The 17742-nt window shown below is 44.1% G+C and overlaps 4 protein-coding genes across 4 annotated transcripts; 1 reads left to right on the forward strand and 3 right to left on the reverse strand.

Moving 5' to 3' along the window:
• Window positions 1-627: 627 nt before the first annotated feature.
• Window positions 628-1631, forward strand: F5147DRAFT_652770 (uncharacterized protein; the record flags this gene model as incomplete). The annotated part of the gene is made up of 5 exons (XM_041433676.1): window positions 628-640; window positions 689-717; window positions 892-1278; window positions 1405-1467; window positions 1518-1631. The coding sequence occupies 5 exons, from the start codon at window positions 628-630 to the stop codon at window positions 1629-1631; spliced, it is 606 nt and encodes a 201-aa protein (XP_041292835.1).
• A 217-nt stretch (window positions 1632-1848) lies between these two features.
• Window positions 1849-3115, reverse strand: F5147DRAFT_576953 (uncharacterized protein; the record flags this gene model as incomplete). The annotated part of the gene is made up of 2 exons (XM_041431362.1): window positions 1849-2302; window positions 2658-3115. 2 exons carry the CDS (start codon window positions 3113-3115, stop codon window positions 1849-1851), a joined length of 912 nt encoding a protein of 303 aa, XP_041292836.1.
• A 3931-nt stretch (window positions 3116-7046) lies between these two features.
• Window positions 7047-10622, reverse strand: F5147DRAFT_652772 (uncharacterized protein; the record flags this gene model as incomplete). The annotated part of the gene is made up of 15 exons (XM_041433677.1): window positions 7047-7130; window positions 7159-7194; window positions 7253-7269; window positions 7323-7329; window positions 7403-7572; window positions 7653-7783; window positions 8052-8101; window positions 8258-8305; window positions 8380-8518; window positions 9682-9810; window positions 9844-9853; window positions 9910-10041; window positions 10181-10323; window positions 10517-10561; window positions 10612-10622. 15 exons carry the CDS (start codon window positions 10620-10622, stop codon window positions 7047-7049), a joined length of 1152 nt encoding a protein of 383 aa, XP_041292837.1.
• Window positions 10623-14031: 3409 nt separating this feature from the next.
• On the reverse strand, window positions 14032-14445 carry F5147DRAFT_524150 (uncharacterized protein; the record flags this gene model as incomplete). Its single annotated transcript, XM_041429959.1, has 1 exon — window positions 14032-14445. A coding segment is annotated over one exon (414 nt), but the record flags the coding sequence as incomplete, so codon positions are not given.
• Window positions 14446-17742: the final 3297 nt, after the last annotated feature.

The raw sequence follows: 17742 nt of genomic DNA on the forward strand, positions 1-17742 counted from the left end.
GGTCAAAGCGCCCTGCGCCTGCCAGCAGATGCAAAAGTATTGATAGTGGATCTTAGCCTGCTCTTAGTGACTCAGAAGTGCACAACTCCTTCTATGTATATTCACCCGTTGAACTTAACCACAATTAGTTGTCTTTCTCCTCCAGTCCCAGTGTGCTCGGTCGAACGCGCACACCATCAAATCCAACGAGTCTTTCAAGCATTTCCATAGGACTATTCTCCCCCAACTTGACCAGCTCGCCAGGATCACCTCTCTTTGGAGAGCATTCACCTGACATGGACTCATCCTTTGATTACCCACAGAAAGGCGACAACTGTGCGCGCCAACTCTCCTCATTGCCCATGCCACGTCCATTGAGAGGACAGTCGAGCGATGAACATCTTACGAGGTATCAATTCAAATTAATGCACCTAACAACAGCAACACTTGTTATGCCCATTAATTCACTTTGACAATGGGAAAGCAAAATTCTGAAACATCGTCGTAGCACGTTGAGATATCTTATCATCCAACAGACAATAAAAATCCCAAGTTCAAAGGCTTTGGCATCTGATTATGATGTACGCAGCATTGTATCTGCACCGACACTGGATTGCTAATTTGTAAATATGCAAGTTGATCATTATTATGATGGATAGTCGTGCGTTTCAATACTTCATGTTTTTCAGTGCTTATTTATTACATTCAGGTTTTCGCAGGGAGTTGGTGAACAACAAAGTTGCTCATTTGCATAAACTTAAACCCTGCACTTGTGCTCCATTTACTGGCAGCCGTATACTAAACTGTTGTTGTCCCAGCAATCCAGCTGCCTTACCTCTTCTTCAAATCCTCTGAAAGAGGCTTCATACCTCAGGAAACTTGGCTGCCACATTAAATTACTTCGTTCGTAAGCTAAGCATTGAGCGTAAATGGATTGTAACTGGAACACCGACATCAAATATACTAGGGTTGGGCTTGGGCCGCAAGCAGGATGAGGACATAGAAAATGACATTAGCATTGACAGCACTTACTCATTACCTCCTATGACAGATTGCTCTGCATCCGCTACCTCTTCAATTTCTGATAGCAGCATGAGGAACATAGTCAGGGAATGGGGGACGTATGACTACGTCAACTTGCGAAAACTCGGGGCAATGATTAGTGACTTTCTTGCCGTTCCCCAGTTTGATTCTGATCTGAAACTGTCTGGTAGCCATGTCTCTTCACCTCTTTGCGATCCTCATGGGCCTCGCGTAGGCGCAGTCAAAGTACTGAGTCAGATCATGGATATGGTCATGGTCTGTCACAGGTTAGCCACATTGTATATTGCTAGAGACCATAAGGCTTATCTTATCCAGGATTGAAGATGTTGAGGAAGAAGCTCCCATGCTGCATACACCCATTTACATGGATCTCAATCAAAGTCTTACAATGCATTGCAAGCCAGTATTGCAATTAATGCTATTGACTCTGAATGCAAGGGTCAGGTGTGTGTCTGGTCATGTACTATCTGAAATTTCACTCATATCACTTGAAGGATTCCTTGCATCTGGCGCTAGAGCAATGGGTAGCAATACAGAGTGGCCCGGTATCAGGAGTCAGGGACTGGTGCGCAAGCTCCGCTATGATGGATATACTCAAGCAAAAATAATTTTTAAATGTTTCATTGCACATTATGAGCATAGTAGATACACCTCAACATTTGAAGTACAAAAGTTCTATTTATGAAACAAACTGTGTGCACACTTGCATCGACTCCATCCAAAGTATCTTCCTCTCTGTCATGGTAGAGTCGGGGATATTTACAATATACTGATGTAAGATAGTGAGATGCTGGGGGGACAGGGGACAATGTTGAAATGATCAGGTCAGTGAGCAACAAAGGGATTGTGACCTAGGTGGTCTGGCTGGTTACCCTCTGTATGATGTGCCTGTATGTGCTGATCTTCATATGCCTCCCAGTTGATACCATATTCATCAATTTCATCAACATCAAGATCTTCTTCGGGCGGCTGAAAGCTTGCAGCATCAAATCCATGTGCTCCACTTTGTAGAATGCTAAACCACCGAAGATCAGCGGGTGAACAACTTTGCTGTCCATCTGGTAAGGCCATCTTATGCATGTTCCATGCATTGGCCCATTGTATCGCCTTGTGGTTAATCAAAGGTAAGAAAAGGTGATGTAGGAGCCAAATATGGGCCGTGTTATCGGGATTGAGTCCACCAGTCACTTCAAGATCTTGGAAGAATGACTTCCATTTGGACCCGACCATGCTGGTCCAGTCCACCCACAACCACTTGATGCGGATAATATGCACACTTCTGCAGTAATGTTGAACTACGTTGATTCAGAGTGAAATGAATTTGAGTCTTACCTCCCCCAGATATATGACCCTCTGTCTTGACCTCGCTGTTCCTCCACATATCTAGCAACAAGAACATTATTGCCACCATGATCACCGCGTACTCGAGATGGTAGATCATGGTTTTCAATCAATGAAAGAAACAAGTCAAATACAGTTGCCGCATGATTATTGTTGCTGGCTCGAATCCCAGTGATAAACCTAGCAAAACCATCTATAAAGGCATGAATGACAATTTTGTAGCAGATCAGGCCTAGAAAGCAATTAAAATAAGTATAGGCACAGTATGGTCACCCTATATATATATATTATACTCACCATGCTGGCCATCATGATGTGCCAAGGAATTATATCCAGCAACGTTGTACACCCTACGTGAGATACGGCACACTCCAAATGCTGCCACAGGGGGTCCATTGACACGAGCATAAGAAGCTTGGACATGGCTGCGGGGGACATGTTGCCTGAGGTGCAGCAAGTGCCCATCAATCATACGTCTACCAAATGTTGGAAAGAGATTAAGAATGTGCAATACAGTAGCATCAAGCTCCTCGTCTGAGAGTGTAGACTGTGAACCAGTTGATGACTGGTACACTCGATGAGCTTGACCATCTTCATCGACATATGTGATATAAACAGGTTCCCCTGGTTGCACTAACTTCTGTTCTAGGGCCCTGCATCGGACAGTTCGAGCAGAAACACCAAATATCTCACCAAGCTCCGTGGGCCCTTGGAGCTGATAAGACACTGCAAGCACCTCTGGGTCTATCATCATTCTTGGACGCCCTCAACCAATCCCATGCACAACATAAGTGTGAGCCATTGGTTCGACATCAGGGACATCTGAAGACACAGTTTTAGCTGCCCCCAGGTCAGCAATCATATCTTGAATACTTTGCTCCATTATATCTCTATCCATGGGTGGAATAATAGCATGGTGCTAGGACAAACAAGAATTCCATTACATGGTTACTTCTGAAAATCAGATTATGCACCTGTGTGATGCTTTGCTGTAACTGCAGGCAGACTTGTATCTGCTCCTGCAATCACGCTTCATCGCCGAGTGGTGTTTGTAGGGCAATATGCACTGCTTCTTTAAGATGCGAAAAGGCTGTCACAATTGTTTGGAATGGAAGAGGTAGTTCAGCATTAACATGGGCCATTGTTAATTTACAAGTAACAGTGGTTGAAGGAGAGATGCGATACAGTCTTCCTTCTATGGTGTGAGCTATTGATACACCACCTAGGCTCTGCACATCTCAGTATATCTAGCTCCTATCGCTTTGGCTAGCCTCTACTCCATCTATGGTTACCGAAGCCAGCAAGTGCGAGGACACGACATTGCAAGTTGACAGAGGATCCAGGGCATTATTTTCCAGCGTGGCTGCAGGAAGGCATGTGAAACAAGATTTTACCAATGGTTGGATTGGATACATAAGGCATACCTGGTCACTCCCAAGTTGAGAAATATGTTCCGCACGGGAGAGCTTGAGTTCGATGACTCAGATCTTGGCTACTCCATCCGCTAGAAGGATCCGCACACTGTGAGAATCAAATTAAGGTGGATCGTACAAGCATGAGGTAAGACATACCTATTAATTTGGTGTTGCTCATGGGGAGAGAAGACAGGCTCCTAACTTGGTGCCAGTGAGCTCAGAACTCTGAGGCTCTGACAGAACTTGATCGCGTCCTGTGGTGTGATGGCCGGAATGTATCTGTGATCTTACTTTTTAGGCTTGGTCACCTCTGCTGGCCACGCCCCCGGTCTCTGTCATTATCTTCCCGCTCCTCATCAAACATAGCGAATGATGACAGGCTTCAAGTGGGGGATCGAGTGCAAAGGGTATGTTGCTAATGATCAACCCAGGCAGACTCTTCATTTGTGTGGGCTTGAGACACGGTGGAGAGACGAGAATTGGAGTGCGAGTGTGACGCACATGACACTGGATTAAACGAGGAAGATGATGGTTGTGAGCTGTGGTGAGTGCGGTGGTCATAGGAGTTCTGAGAATTGCAAGGCTCATAAGAACTTTGCAAGTTATGGGGGTCATGGGAATTCTGTGAGCTGTGAAGGTCATTTGATCGGTAGTGTGTCATATGATGATTGATCCAGGATCAAACAAATGGTGCACATTATACTCCTTCTCTCGTGTGTGCACTCTGTGAGACAAAGAAAGTGTGGATTTTGCAAGTCAACTGTGACTGGCACTTGGCACCGCTACGATGTCATAATATAGCTAGCGAGGTGACAGTAAAGGTAAGAAAGAGGTATTCACACAAACTAAGAATGAGCTCACCAAGCAAGGTGACGGAAAAGGTAAGAAAGAGGGCAAGCTCAATCTAACACAGCACCGCCTGCTAAGTAAGCATAGCTCCACCATAGGAGGACGGTGCCTGAAAAAGGATTGACTTAATCCTAAGCACACGTGAAAGGTGCGACCACCAAAACAAGCACCGAGCACACCCACTGAGAGTGAATATTTGAGTCAAGCTCAAACAGAAGAACACGTTGCTCGCAACGATGCTAGATATCACGCAGCCCATTAGCTTAGTATAGATAAAATTAAACCCAATAAGTTGTCATACCAGTAAAGTTTTTCGGCGCATGGCAAATGTTTTTGTCACACAGCCAAATGTTTTGTGCCATGAGCAAAGTTTTCATGAAAAATTTGATTTAATTTAATTGTCCAGTCGCTCCCTCCATAGACCTGTGACACCTGTCACAAAATTAATAGTTTGCTGATGTTTGGCCATTATGCACTAACACAGCGGCAGTTTCGAAGTTTCCCCTAGGCAAGATTTGAATTGAAATGTGGTTGACAAATTAGGTATTTTCACTTGCAATTTTGACACTGGAAGAATGTCATATTTAGACGTGTGGTACAATGACAAAGCGAAATAACACATTTTGATACAAATTTTGGGCCTCGGGGAATGTATAAAATACTTGGAATTTTTTTGATATGAACAATGATGTAACAAATATGACATTTTGTAATACAATTTTGTCCAATAGTAAATACAACATTTTGCCTGCAGAAAAATCTTCTGCAAAATATTATGTAATGACAAACATTTTCTCACCTCAGGGAAATTCAAATTTTGCCTAAGGCAAAATGTGAATAAAAAATGTGAAGTCTTAGCAAGCATACAATAATATGGGCACTGGTTGGGCATTCAGTGGGTATTCACTGGGCAATGGGACATATTTACTAGTATTTATAATGACCAGCAAACTTCTCACAGTGTGTGAGCCTGGCACAGAATAATCTAGGGTTAGGAATACAACTTTGAGCATCTCATTGATCAAACACTATGACTGAAGCCAATTAGAACATGAACAATGTAAGTTGCTGTCGATAGTCCGTGCATTCTCATGAGGATTGACAAAGCCGTCTGTGCAGCAAGTTAATGGCAACTTAAACAATGTAAGTCATAGTACATATCATCTGAATTGCGCATATCCTAATGTTAAAACATCAGATCGCTGAAGCCGACATCGTGCATCAGAATGGTCCACTAGATGTACAGGAACTGACAGCATCATCTGTCAGGGGCAGCAGGCTGATCAAGCTCAAGGGAAAAGTTTTGCAGTAATGACATCCGTGATGGCAAGTCCGTGACCGTCATAGTTGCGCATTAACTACAATATGTACTAGGCTCTTTGGAACTATGCATATCAAACTGTGCAAGATAATCTAGAGCATATGCAGACTCAGCCACACACTCCGTGCCCCCATCACCCCGCCATCCTAATGTCGCATCGTGACAAATGCCTCCTTGCTCTAATGGTGGCAGATAAATGTGATGTACTGGTCTGACTATGGCAGGAGCTGAATGACATTGAGCGCCTCCTAGGTTTAGAGCATATCTGAAACACAGTGTCTGCGCCAGATTATGAAGAATGTAGATAGTGTGTTCTCTTAACGTGGTTAAGGTGTTATGTAGTATGGGTTCCCAAACACCGTAGGTTTTTGATGCGAGTACCATCCAGCGAGAACAAGATTAAAAAAACCCAATGTGTGTGCCTCTGGAAGGGCTCACCCAATGGCTTCCCCATTGCTGCATCCTATAGCCGGTGTAGGACTGGAAGTCCTTACAGCCTCATAGAGGCTATTTTTGTGGTATCCCTCAGCACCCTATTACTTTCCTACATGAAGCGCAGCTTTCCCATGAGTCGCACATAGTGGCCACTACTTTCCCACGATGGCCACAAGATTCCTGTGTGCCCGCACAGCCGCACTTAGCGGCCGCTTTTCTCGCGCTTCATCAGCCGACATTCCACACCATCCGTAGTCCAAAACCAACCCAATGGTACGTTATTTCATGATTATATTTACATATCAGACCATTTTCGCATCGCACCACCTTTATTTACATATAGCTTTACATAACTAACTCGGTAGTGCGTCAGCTCGGTTCCATGTGACAGCGCTTAGCACAATACTTAAGCACTAGCAGGATATATCATTCAGTAGCTTGTTTTCCAGACCTTCCAGTAGCAACTCCCATTAGCCTACAGTTGGTAGCTATTGGCAATCAGTATCCGTTTATCGCTCTTATCGTATCCATTATCGCCTCACTCTACATCTATTTCTATTGTCCTTGATCTCTATTATCATCCGAACCCCTCGTGCATCGGCCGCTTCACAGCCGCATTTATTCCCACACTTTCGGCTTTCACCCGCTGCTATGTTCCTGCACTATGCGTGTGCACCCGCCGCTTTCCCGCGCTGCATCGGCCAATAAGTGGCACCTTCTGCATCCATTTCTAGACCTTTGCTGCACTAGCTTCCCCTTTAGGGTTGAACGCACTTGTTTCACAAGTATAGCAGATAGGCAGTGCATGACCTACAACATAAAGATATCAGTTTGGAGCCTATAGCACCACTCTGAGTTGTAAACCTACACCGGACAGTGGTGGATCTACACCACATAACATAGGGTGAGTATCATAGCAATAGACCAGAAATACTCACATGCAAGCTATTCATCAAATAAGCGAGGTTATCAACTCAGACATTTAATATTATAATGCCCTTGAATCTACAGGACTGACAAGCGTCATCTTAACCTGCCCTCTCTGAGTATTCTTATCTTTATCAACCTCAATCCTCACAATGACCTTGTCGAAAACAGATATTGTCACATCCGGTCGCCCAGTATTGGACAAAGGGACACTGATGGTGTAGTTCTCTGCGTCAAACTGAGTGTCCCACTTGAACATCACTGGAACAGTAAGTCAGTTCCGGACGCCTTCAATGACTAACAATGAATGGGAACTTACTTAGATATGTACACCCCAAGACCATTCCGGAATGTCCTAATGACAAAGGCATCCTCGGTCACTTTCTTTTCCCTCTCATTTCGACCTTTTAGCACAAGTTCAACATAGAACTTGATGCTAGCGTGACCTGCCATCTGTGCCATCCAGTGATGCCTGTTAACAACTTCCATGATGCGCTCAACGTGCATTTGGGAAGAGATGGATGTAGTGGTGTATAATTAATGGCGGCAGCGAGCTGATGGCACACAAGGACATCTGAGAAATGTAAATGTAATACAAGGGATTCTGTCAAGTGTTGTACAGGCCATGTACCCATGTAGCGACAAATAGGACTGGTAAAATTGGCCCTGCAAGACTGTAATGTCCAAATGTATCTTGTGAGATACTGCTGGAGCTGGAGTATTCCACAAACAGCATGCACCTTGTCGCCATGATGCGCACTAATGTGTTGAAAGCGGGTTCTGTTGGATCCTGAGGCAGTGGAATGATCAGCAGGATCGCACAAACAATGTACCAAGCATTTATCGAGGGATTCTGCTAGTGCACCCGAGCTGAAGATGTCAAGTTATGGTAGATGCCGTCTGTGAAAGGCTGAGAAAATACATGTAGCAGACAAGAGAAGCATACCTCAGTACTGATGTTTGCAGGAAATATTCTCAAGTCTTTCTTGCTATGCTGGTATTGGCCAGCAACATGAATTCTTCAACCAGAGAGTTTGTCTCATATAACGCCTTTTGTTCCACACCTACCAGATCGGATGACTTGGAGCTATCGAGGTGAATTTTGACCTCAGGCAATGCGAGGTTGAGCATGCCAGCTGCTATCAGTTTGGCTTTCAGTTGCTGCGCAAGGGAGTTCAACAGTCGAATGCGCTTATCATTTATTTTTCTGCAGTTGAGTCATTAGCGTTATAGGAAAATAGGTTGAGAGATGTCTCACTTATGAGTCATCTTTTTGGAGTTGCGCCTCTCCATACTCAAATGCAGCTTTGGATGTGATAACAGATTTCATAAAATTTTCTTAAGGTCTACTATTTCAGTATTTTCAGTCATTTCCTATTACAAAATCAGTTAGATAAGCCCAACATAGAAAAACTGAGAACACTAATTGCTCAACATGCGGTCTGAAGGGAGCACAGGTTCGTGCCAAGAAGTGTGGGTAACATGTCAATGTGCTTGTCAACAAGGTAGACCATAGATCCACGAGCAGCAGCCTTGCTATCCATTGCAGTCTCCGGGTGGACAAAGTGAGACACATCCGTGAAATCTATTGACTGTTACGTCGACTGTAGGTCGGCGTGTGCGAACTAGGATAGGTCTTCTCAGCGACGACTCGAGTGAGTCTACTGAAGCTGAGCGTGGTCTGGCCTTGACGGAACGTCAAGGATTCCTCCGGCGATCTCGGTAAGACGGCGCTCGTCGAGATGCAGGGCTAGCGGATACGTGCTAAGTCGTATGGGGGCGACTTAGAAGTGCGGTCTCACACAAGGAAGCAGTTAAGCTTAGATGAGCAAGTTCTGGGGATGAACCTAGTAGATTAAAGTAAAGTCTAAGTACAATAATCTGTGTCTACTTATAGGGAAGTACTACAAGTATTCTAGCTCAGTCTGTAATCAATAGTATATCGTGAATCTATGATAACCAGACATGAGGTGTAGATAAGTACATGAGGCTTAACCTCTGATCAAGCATGCTGCGCCAAGGGCAGCTGCGCATAGGTACAGGCAGGTACAGGAAGCGCCAAGCGCGCTCCGGATCTTCATGAAGCGACATGTGGTATACATGCGCTGATCTAGGGTGTCCATGAGGCGTACAGCCTCCATAGAACAGGTACAAGGCCTTCTAGGCCAGGGGCGGGGTCATAGCGCCAGGCGGGGTCATAGCGGTCCAGACCACTGTCTTTCTGGGCGCGGGCGGCGCACCGCCGCGCGGGGAGTCTAGCAGAGCGGGGGCAGGCGTAGGGAGAGCTGGGGCTCTAGTAGGTGTTACAGATCCCTGTAACATTGACCATCATGAGTGTTAACTGAAGGAACAGAAAAAAGTAAAACTTACGAACACCAGCTTCGATGTTGCCATTCGTCAGATGACATGCGGATACCTTTGCCATCAGCAAGCAAACACAGTGCTTTCTGTTCTGTCAACGACAGACTTGCAAACTCATCAACAGGAGGGGTGGGCTGCCTGTGGAGATAGTGGGTTATGCATTATTGACACATATTCACAGCTACAATAGAATTAGTACTTGTATTAACCATGTTCAAGGTTTTTTCAAAGGCTTACCTGAGACTGGACAACAACAATATGCAATGTTATGGACAGCACCACCTTGCTGCGACGGTGCTAATGCCGAGATGGGGGTGCCACAATAACCCTCAAAGTAAGGGAAAAGCTCAGTGTGTTCACTGGGCATTGCTATAAGTTGGTCGCAATGCACTTGCAGTACCAATCATGCAAATTCACAAGCCATGGATGGTTAAGGTACACCAAGAATGATTGATTTGAAAAGTGAGCACAAAGCAGATATCGGAGTAGACTGCAGGCAATGATGAACCTGGAGTAAGGACATCTGGTGAGGCTCGCATCTCATCTCTGTTACCAGGCGTGTCCTCCTGATGCCAAAAACAATGAGTGATAGCACCTGGCGCATATGTAGCTGGATGCGAGGGAGAAGTCTTGAGACCGGAGTAGCAATCACTGGTTGTTGGGTTCAAATATTTATGCTAGTTTTCTATTGTTAGTTCTCAGTGTCATTATCCAAGATGGATGTACCTAGTTAGATGCCTCCACATCAAGCAGGCACGATGCTTCACATGTGTTCCTCAATAGATAAAACTACAGGTCATGTCAAAGTAGTTAGTACATGGAAGTAATGATGGTCGGCACTTACAGGATGAACCGCACGTTGGATGTAGATGACAGGGCCGAACTGAACCTGAAGCACGTAAGTAAATTACAATATTTGCTAATCAAGGGCATGCTTACCGAAGTGCCATTGCACTGCGGGCACACAACAGTACTAACTCTTAATTGAATGAGCAGAAGCTCATTCAAGATGCTGCTATGCAGGTCGACTTTACATTGCTTTATTCAAAGCTCCTAAACTTACAATTGAACATCAAGTTACATTATAGAGTAGGGTTATTCCAAAGGGTATTGTTCCGTTGTAGGTATACAACACAGAGTAGGGCTATACAAAGATGGCTCCAAAATGATATCTTTATGTTGTGGTCTTGCACTGCCTATCTGCTATACTTGCGGGACAAGTGCGTTCGACCCAGGGGTCTGCAGTCTGGTAATAGTTTTGGGGGTCGGTGAGTGATGTGAGGTCAATAATCTGAGTGCGGGAAACAATGTCCGAAGGTATAATTACGATGTCCAATGCAAAAGTGTCAGGTCCGATGTTTTTCAGGTTATCAGGTTTGGGTTCAGTGTATCAGAAACTGATAGTAACATGATAGTGAGTGTCAGGAAAGCGAGCGGTGTGCGCAATAATAACAATGACGGATATGGATGGTGAAAGAACAATGATATTCGCAATGTCAACTAAGAACTATGAAATATTGGGTTTGACCCCTAAGCATTGGAGATGATTCTCCTCTACTCAGATGATGATGATGCTATGGGGAGTTGTCATATCCCATATTCCGGACCTACATCCAACAATGTTCCCACGCCTCATCCGGACCTCCGGATCCCCTGTCCATGTTCTTTATCTGTTCAGATGTCTATACACCCGAATCCCTGTACCTTTGCATATCCACACATCCAGATCTGATATCCGGACACCTGATTTCATATCCACTTCTCAGGATCTCCAGATCCGACCTATGCTTCATATCCGAACCCAAACCTTAAATCAGCGCTCATCCCCTTATGGTAATTACCTGTTTCCGGACCCGGACCAATCACTCCCTCATATCCAAACATCTCTGGACATCCGGATCCGACCCGTGTCTATCTTCCGTGCCTCTTCCCTTTGTATGTTCCTTCTCGAGTTAGTCTATACTCATTTTCCGTACCTCATTTCATTTCCGCCTTTATTTTCCTATGTTCTCATTTCCGTCTTAATGTACTATTTTCTGATAGACTAGTGTTTGACTTTTCTACATCCTCCGTCCACAGCCTCACATAGCTTCAGACTGCACTGACTGATTCTCCATTATGTCCTCCATAGTATATAAACCCTGTAGAAACTCCTGTATTTCCTTAGTCTGAATATTACACATATTAGTCCTCGCACTAGACCTCACACTAAGTCCTCATACTAGTTCTAGTCCTCCGACTTAGTCAATATCTATCTCAGGCCTAGGGAGGAATTCCCTAGGCCAGAGCTCCACTCCTCCGATCCTCCATTCCTCTGAGTTTCCAGAAGTTCCTCCAGAACTTTCCCGTGGTCCTCCAGACCGATTCTGCTTCGGACATTGTCCCTGCAGCCTTTCCTCTGTCTCCATTCTACTCAGGATTCATCCTGAGTAGCCATTACACATATCTGTACCAGGACAAAACCTCATAGTAATTTCCGGAAGTTCCTCCAGAACTTTTCCGCACCCCTCCGGAAGTTTCTCGCACTCATCCGGATCCGGACAGTCCTTCCAGACTTTCCCACGCTCCTTCGGAAGTCCTACAGGACTTCCTTGGACTTCCTCCGGATGTCATCTGCAATCAAGGGCACATACTCGGGTAAGGGGCGCAGCGCACGAGCTGAAGCCAAGCCCTTCGGAATCAGTCCTACCCTTTGTGCATGGTCTTAACAGGAGTCCAATATTTATGTAGATACATAGAAATCTGGAACCCTATAGGCGAGAGTAGTAGCGCAATATTTTGGGTCCGATGTCCTATGTAATAAGACATGATGTACTGCGGACTATGGGAATACATGTAATAATGCGGTTGACAATGTTAGGGATGTGAAAACAAGTAACTACGCACCTAGTGGGGCTAGCGCAATGAGACTGGACATAGGTAGGATGAGTGTGCGCAATATCCGATAGGCAGATGCGAAACCTGATGTCTGATACCTGATGTCCAATGTTTTTCGGGTTTGGTGCATATTGAGTCGGATATGATAGGGAATGATTTGGGCAATGATTAGCATTTCAACATGCATCGGAAAATAGACCTCTATGAGGCCACAAGGACTCCAAGTCCTACACCATCTCATATGGTGAATGACTACATAACAAAGTTTCGGAATGTTTGCAAATGATGCAACTCAATCCTATTCATTGTGAGACAGACCATTGTTATAACATGTCAAAGAGGGGAGGACACACCCGGCACAAAGACACCTGCAACAATATGCTGCACAGAGAAGTTCCACTGCACGAAATGAGATACAACCCACTCAGGCATGACAATTTCAAGATGGTCAGAGAGCACTGATGAATATAAATGAGCTGGGAAGTGAGGATAGTGGCGGAAAGAATCTGGGTAAGAGTGCAGGGGAAGGTGACATTGCATGGCAAAAGCTACTCCTTGCTGAGTCTCAAAAATAAACTTGATAATACCTGGTGTTGGTTGCATGCTCTTGACACTGCCAGGATAATAGAGAATTAGGCTGTTGCCTGCATGGGTAGAGTTGCAAGTGTAGGTTGAGTCATTGTGGAGTATGCGAGCATGTAAGACTGCCCACTGAACTTTAATGAGCTGAGAGAGGTCTTCTGGAATCACACCTTTTGGTCTGAGTGATGTTGGGCGACATTCAGATACATCACTAGGAGTCGCATTGATTGGGAGAGACACGAATCTGTCAAATAGCAACTTCACCTCCCTAAACACAGGAGGACAAGAAGGTCAGTTCAGCCAGTATTTGAGCTTTGCAGCCTTGATGTATGAGTGGAGGAGAGTCAACTCTTGCTGACCTGCAAGGAGGCAGTGTAAGAATTCTATCATTGACAGGCAGGTTGGAATGGTACCATATCAGTGTCCCGAATAACATCAGCAATACGTCGCATGACTTCTGAGGTAGCAATGTGCAATTTTGACAGCCTAGGAATAAAAGGCTGTGTTCAACGCTACAAAGTGCAATTTGAGAGGGTAAAAGAACACCAATAAATAAAATATCTACCCAGCCAATAAGCAATTAACCCAGTGTGCTTTGTAGACCTTTTTGCCAGGGTGTGCGACATCTGGCCTGATGCCCAAGCCTTCCGACATGAACCAAAGATATACGACCTTCTTTGACATCAGTTTCTTCTCTAACTCAAAAATGTGGTGCTCAATAAGCTCGGTGTCATTTCCTTTGAGGTAGGGAACTGCTTCTGTAAGGAGGCTCTGAATTGACTTGACAGCCCTAACATCTTTCTCAGTAAATGTTTCAGGTTTGTTGAGATCAATGTTGAAGGATGGATGATCAAAAGCAGAGATGGTGTCAGACTTGCGATGTGCAGAATCAGCTGTGAGACCCAAGAATTCACGAAAATGAGTGTGCACAAGGCCTTCCAGTAGACAATGCATAATGTTGACAACAATTTGATGAAAGGGATCCCAGTAAGATAACCTCCAGAGTGTAGACCACCACACCCCATGTGATATGAATAACTTGTTACACTCAGCCAAAGTTCTGGTGTTCTTCCAGAGCTTGGCATACTGGCGCACTTCACTCTTGTCTTGAAGTCCCCAATCCTCAGATTCAATATCTGTTCTACTGGAAGTCGACTTGTGCCAGCAATGGCAGGCAGTGCAATAAAAATGGCTTGTTGGCCCTGCTAGCTGGGCGGCCTTTCTCACTGCTGGGAGGTCGCACACTAGACATGCTATGGTGCTACATGTAACCCGACCACGAGCATGGAGAGCTGTGCAGCAATAACATATCCCGCTGTAGCACTTGAGCTCGCACTAGGCTCATATTCAGCTATTTTCCCATGCATGTCAAACACCCATTGCACACGAATCACTTCCAATGTTATCTGACACTTACTCGCTCAATCCGATGTTTATCCACTAAACCTGACACTAATCCACTAATCCAATGCTAATCCAACGAAACCCAACGCTAGTCCGACGAACCCAACATTTTGGCCGCATCGGACCCAATATTTTCCCGCACACTTTTCCTCCCTATGTTCTGTCCTGTCATATCTATCCCCACTAGGTGCGCAGTTACTTGTTTTCACATCACTAACATCGTAGAACACATTATTACATGTCCGCAGTACATCATGTCTTATTACATAGGACATCAGACCCGAAAATCAGTGCTACTACTTTCGCCTATAGCACTCCGAAATTCTACATAGACACTATATATTTTGCATACCTCCTACCTATTACTTACCTTTCTACCTCCGAGTAGGAGGAGGTCATCCAATATTTAGTAGTTCTTAGCTGAATTCCACAAATATCATCCTTTCTTTATCCGAAACACTCTGAAACATCCAACATTTGCTATCCCCAACATTTGCTATATTCCTGATGCAAACCCGACACAACCCCGACGAAACACGCTAACCCGAAAACATCGGACCCGACGTTTTTGACATCAGACTCGTAATTATACCTTCGGACTTTGTTTCCCGTGCTTCGGACTATCTTCCTTTTCATATAACTGATTATTCTAATACCAAACAGCAAGCCCCTCAGGTCGAACACACTTGTCTTACAAGTATAGCAGACTAGGCTGTGCACGACCACAACACATTTTTATATTGCTGGTCATTTACTTTGTGTAGTGCCCAGCAATTGTTGTATCTCTACAGCATGAGATTTTATCCTACTGTGTGAGCATCCAGAACCTGTAGGCGAGAACTGTAGCAATGAAAACAAAGCAGATAAGTAATATGTAATGAAAATATGTGTGGAACAGAATATGCAGATACATGTAATAAGCCTTGCTATCATTTAGTCAAACCGAAAGAGAAAACAAACACACACCAGCAGAGATAGGTGGACATGGAAAGGACATGGACAGACAGTGCGGTGTAGGTATACAACACAGAGTGGGGCTATACAAAGATGGCTCCAAACTGATATCTTTATGTTGTAGTCTTGCACTGCCTATCTGCTATACTTGCAGGACAAGTGTGTTCGACCCAGGGGTCTGCAGTCTGGTAATAGTTTTGGGGGTCAGTGAGTGATGTAGGGTCAATAATCCGAGCGTGGGAAACAATGTCCAAAGGTATAATTACGATGTCTGATGCAAAAGCGTCAGGTCCGATGTTTTTCAGGTTTTGGGTTATCGGGTTTGGGTTTGGTGTATCAGAACTAATAGTGACACAATAGTGAGTGTCAGGAAAGCGAGCAGTGTGCGCAATAATAATGATGACAGATCCAGATGGTGAAGGGATGATGATATTCACAATGTCAACTAAGAACTACAAAATATTGGGTTTGACCCCTAAGTGTCAGAGACGATTCTCCTCTACTCAGATGATGATGATGCTATGGGGAGTCCAATATTTATGTAGATATGTAGAAATCCGGAACCCTATAGTTGTGGTCATGCACAGCCTAGTCTGCTATACTTGCAAGACAAGTGTGTTCGACCCGAGGGGTTTGCTGTATGGTATCAGAATGATTAGTTATATGAAAAGGAAGATAGTCCGAAGCGCGGGAAACAAAGTCCGAAGGTATAATTATGAGTCTGATGTCAAAAACATCGGGTCTGATGTTTTCGGGTTTCGGGTTTGCCTCGGGTTGTGTCAGGAATATAGTGAATGTCAGGGATAGCGAATGGCGGTGACCTGCACCAAACCGGTTCGGTGCATGGATGACTAATGCTCTCCCATGAGCCTGATACCCTAGAAATCATTATGAACAATCTTCCTTTACTTTATGGTTCAGACTGCAGTTCAGATAGTATTTTCATTTCATTTCTCAGACAGACTCAGATAGGCTGAATATTCTTGTATATTTAATTTTGCGGTAAATTCTGCTTAGTCAGCAATAACAATGACTCAGACTGAATCCCACACATGTCAAGTAACAGTGTAAAATAGTTCTTGCATAAGTTGCCTTGTGGGAACTTTCTTAACACTCTAAATACACGGCTCGCGTCATTTCTATGGTCAATAAAGTAACATCATAACAAGACACCAACAAATAACATAATCAGTCTGTTACTTAATATTTGTCACATGATACTAAGTCATATGACTCTAACAGTCAGGTGACCTATGATCCTAAACCAAATCATGACAAAGCAACCTTTTGAGATGACTAAAGCTTGATGACACAAATTATAAAGCACATGACTACAGTAAATAGTATTGGTACAATCTGACTAAGCCTATTCCCCTTAGAACGTGGGAAATAGTAGCACAGCCACCATAATTTATCTATATAAGACCCCACTTTTTGCCAATAAAAAGGCATATAGGGAACTTTTAAGCCCCACAAAATAAATTTGAGTGTGAAGTGTGATCAGTATCAGCAACAGTGACAAGAGCTGTTAAGCAACTAACTGAGAGGTCATTGTAAGCAACATCCAGCAATACCTTTAGCTCATCGTCAACAACTGTCAAATATCTTGAGCTCACTGTGCTCAACAGTGAGCAAAACTTTTTCTTTAATTTTCTACTGGTGAACCTCTAGTCTCTTTCTTTTCTTTTCTTTCTTCTTTTTCTGTTCCTTTTTTTGTTTCTTTCTGTCTTTTTTTTCATTTGTCTCTTTTTCTGTTCAGTTCATTCACATACTAGTGTTATTGTTCTGAATTTGTTCCAGGATCTTCGTGTTGTCTTTACGTCCATCTAAGCACCAGCTTAGTGGGAAGACTTCAGAAGTTGATAGTGACACTTGACCTCACTCATCTGAGTAGTGATACTGAGCCAGGGTTTTCTTTGTCTGCTAGACTTTAGTTGTTGAATAGGGGACTTGGTACTGAAATCCAAGGACGTCCATTCCTGATTCTGTTTAATACTCATTGTGAGTTCCTTGGCAGCAGGTTCAATAGTGAACTAAGAGTTCTACTGATCACCAATTAGTCCTGACCTTTGATTCTACCTGTTTGTGCTGAGGGGGTGATTGTTATAATTTCACACAACTTTCTGTAGTAAATTTATTACGAGAAGCATTGTTACTGAAGGAAGGGTTTCTCTTATCAGTCTATTTCTTTTTTTATCAGTACCATACTGTTGGGCTGACTTTTCTCTGTTCTCTAATCACTACCATACCATT

This window comes from Suillus discolor (assembly GCF_016758755.1).
Source record: "Suillus discolor strain FC423 chromosome Unknown F5147scaffold_27, whole genome shotgun sequence".
Taxonomy (NCBI): domain Eukaryota; kingdom Fungi; phylum Basidiomycota; class Agaricomycetes; order Boletales; family Suillaceae; genus Suillus; species Suillus discolor.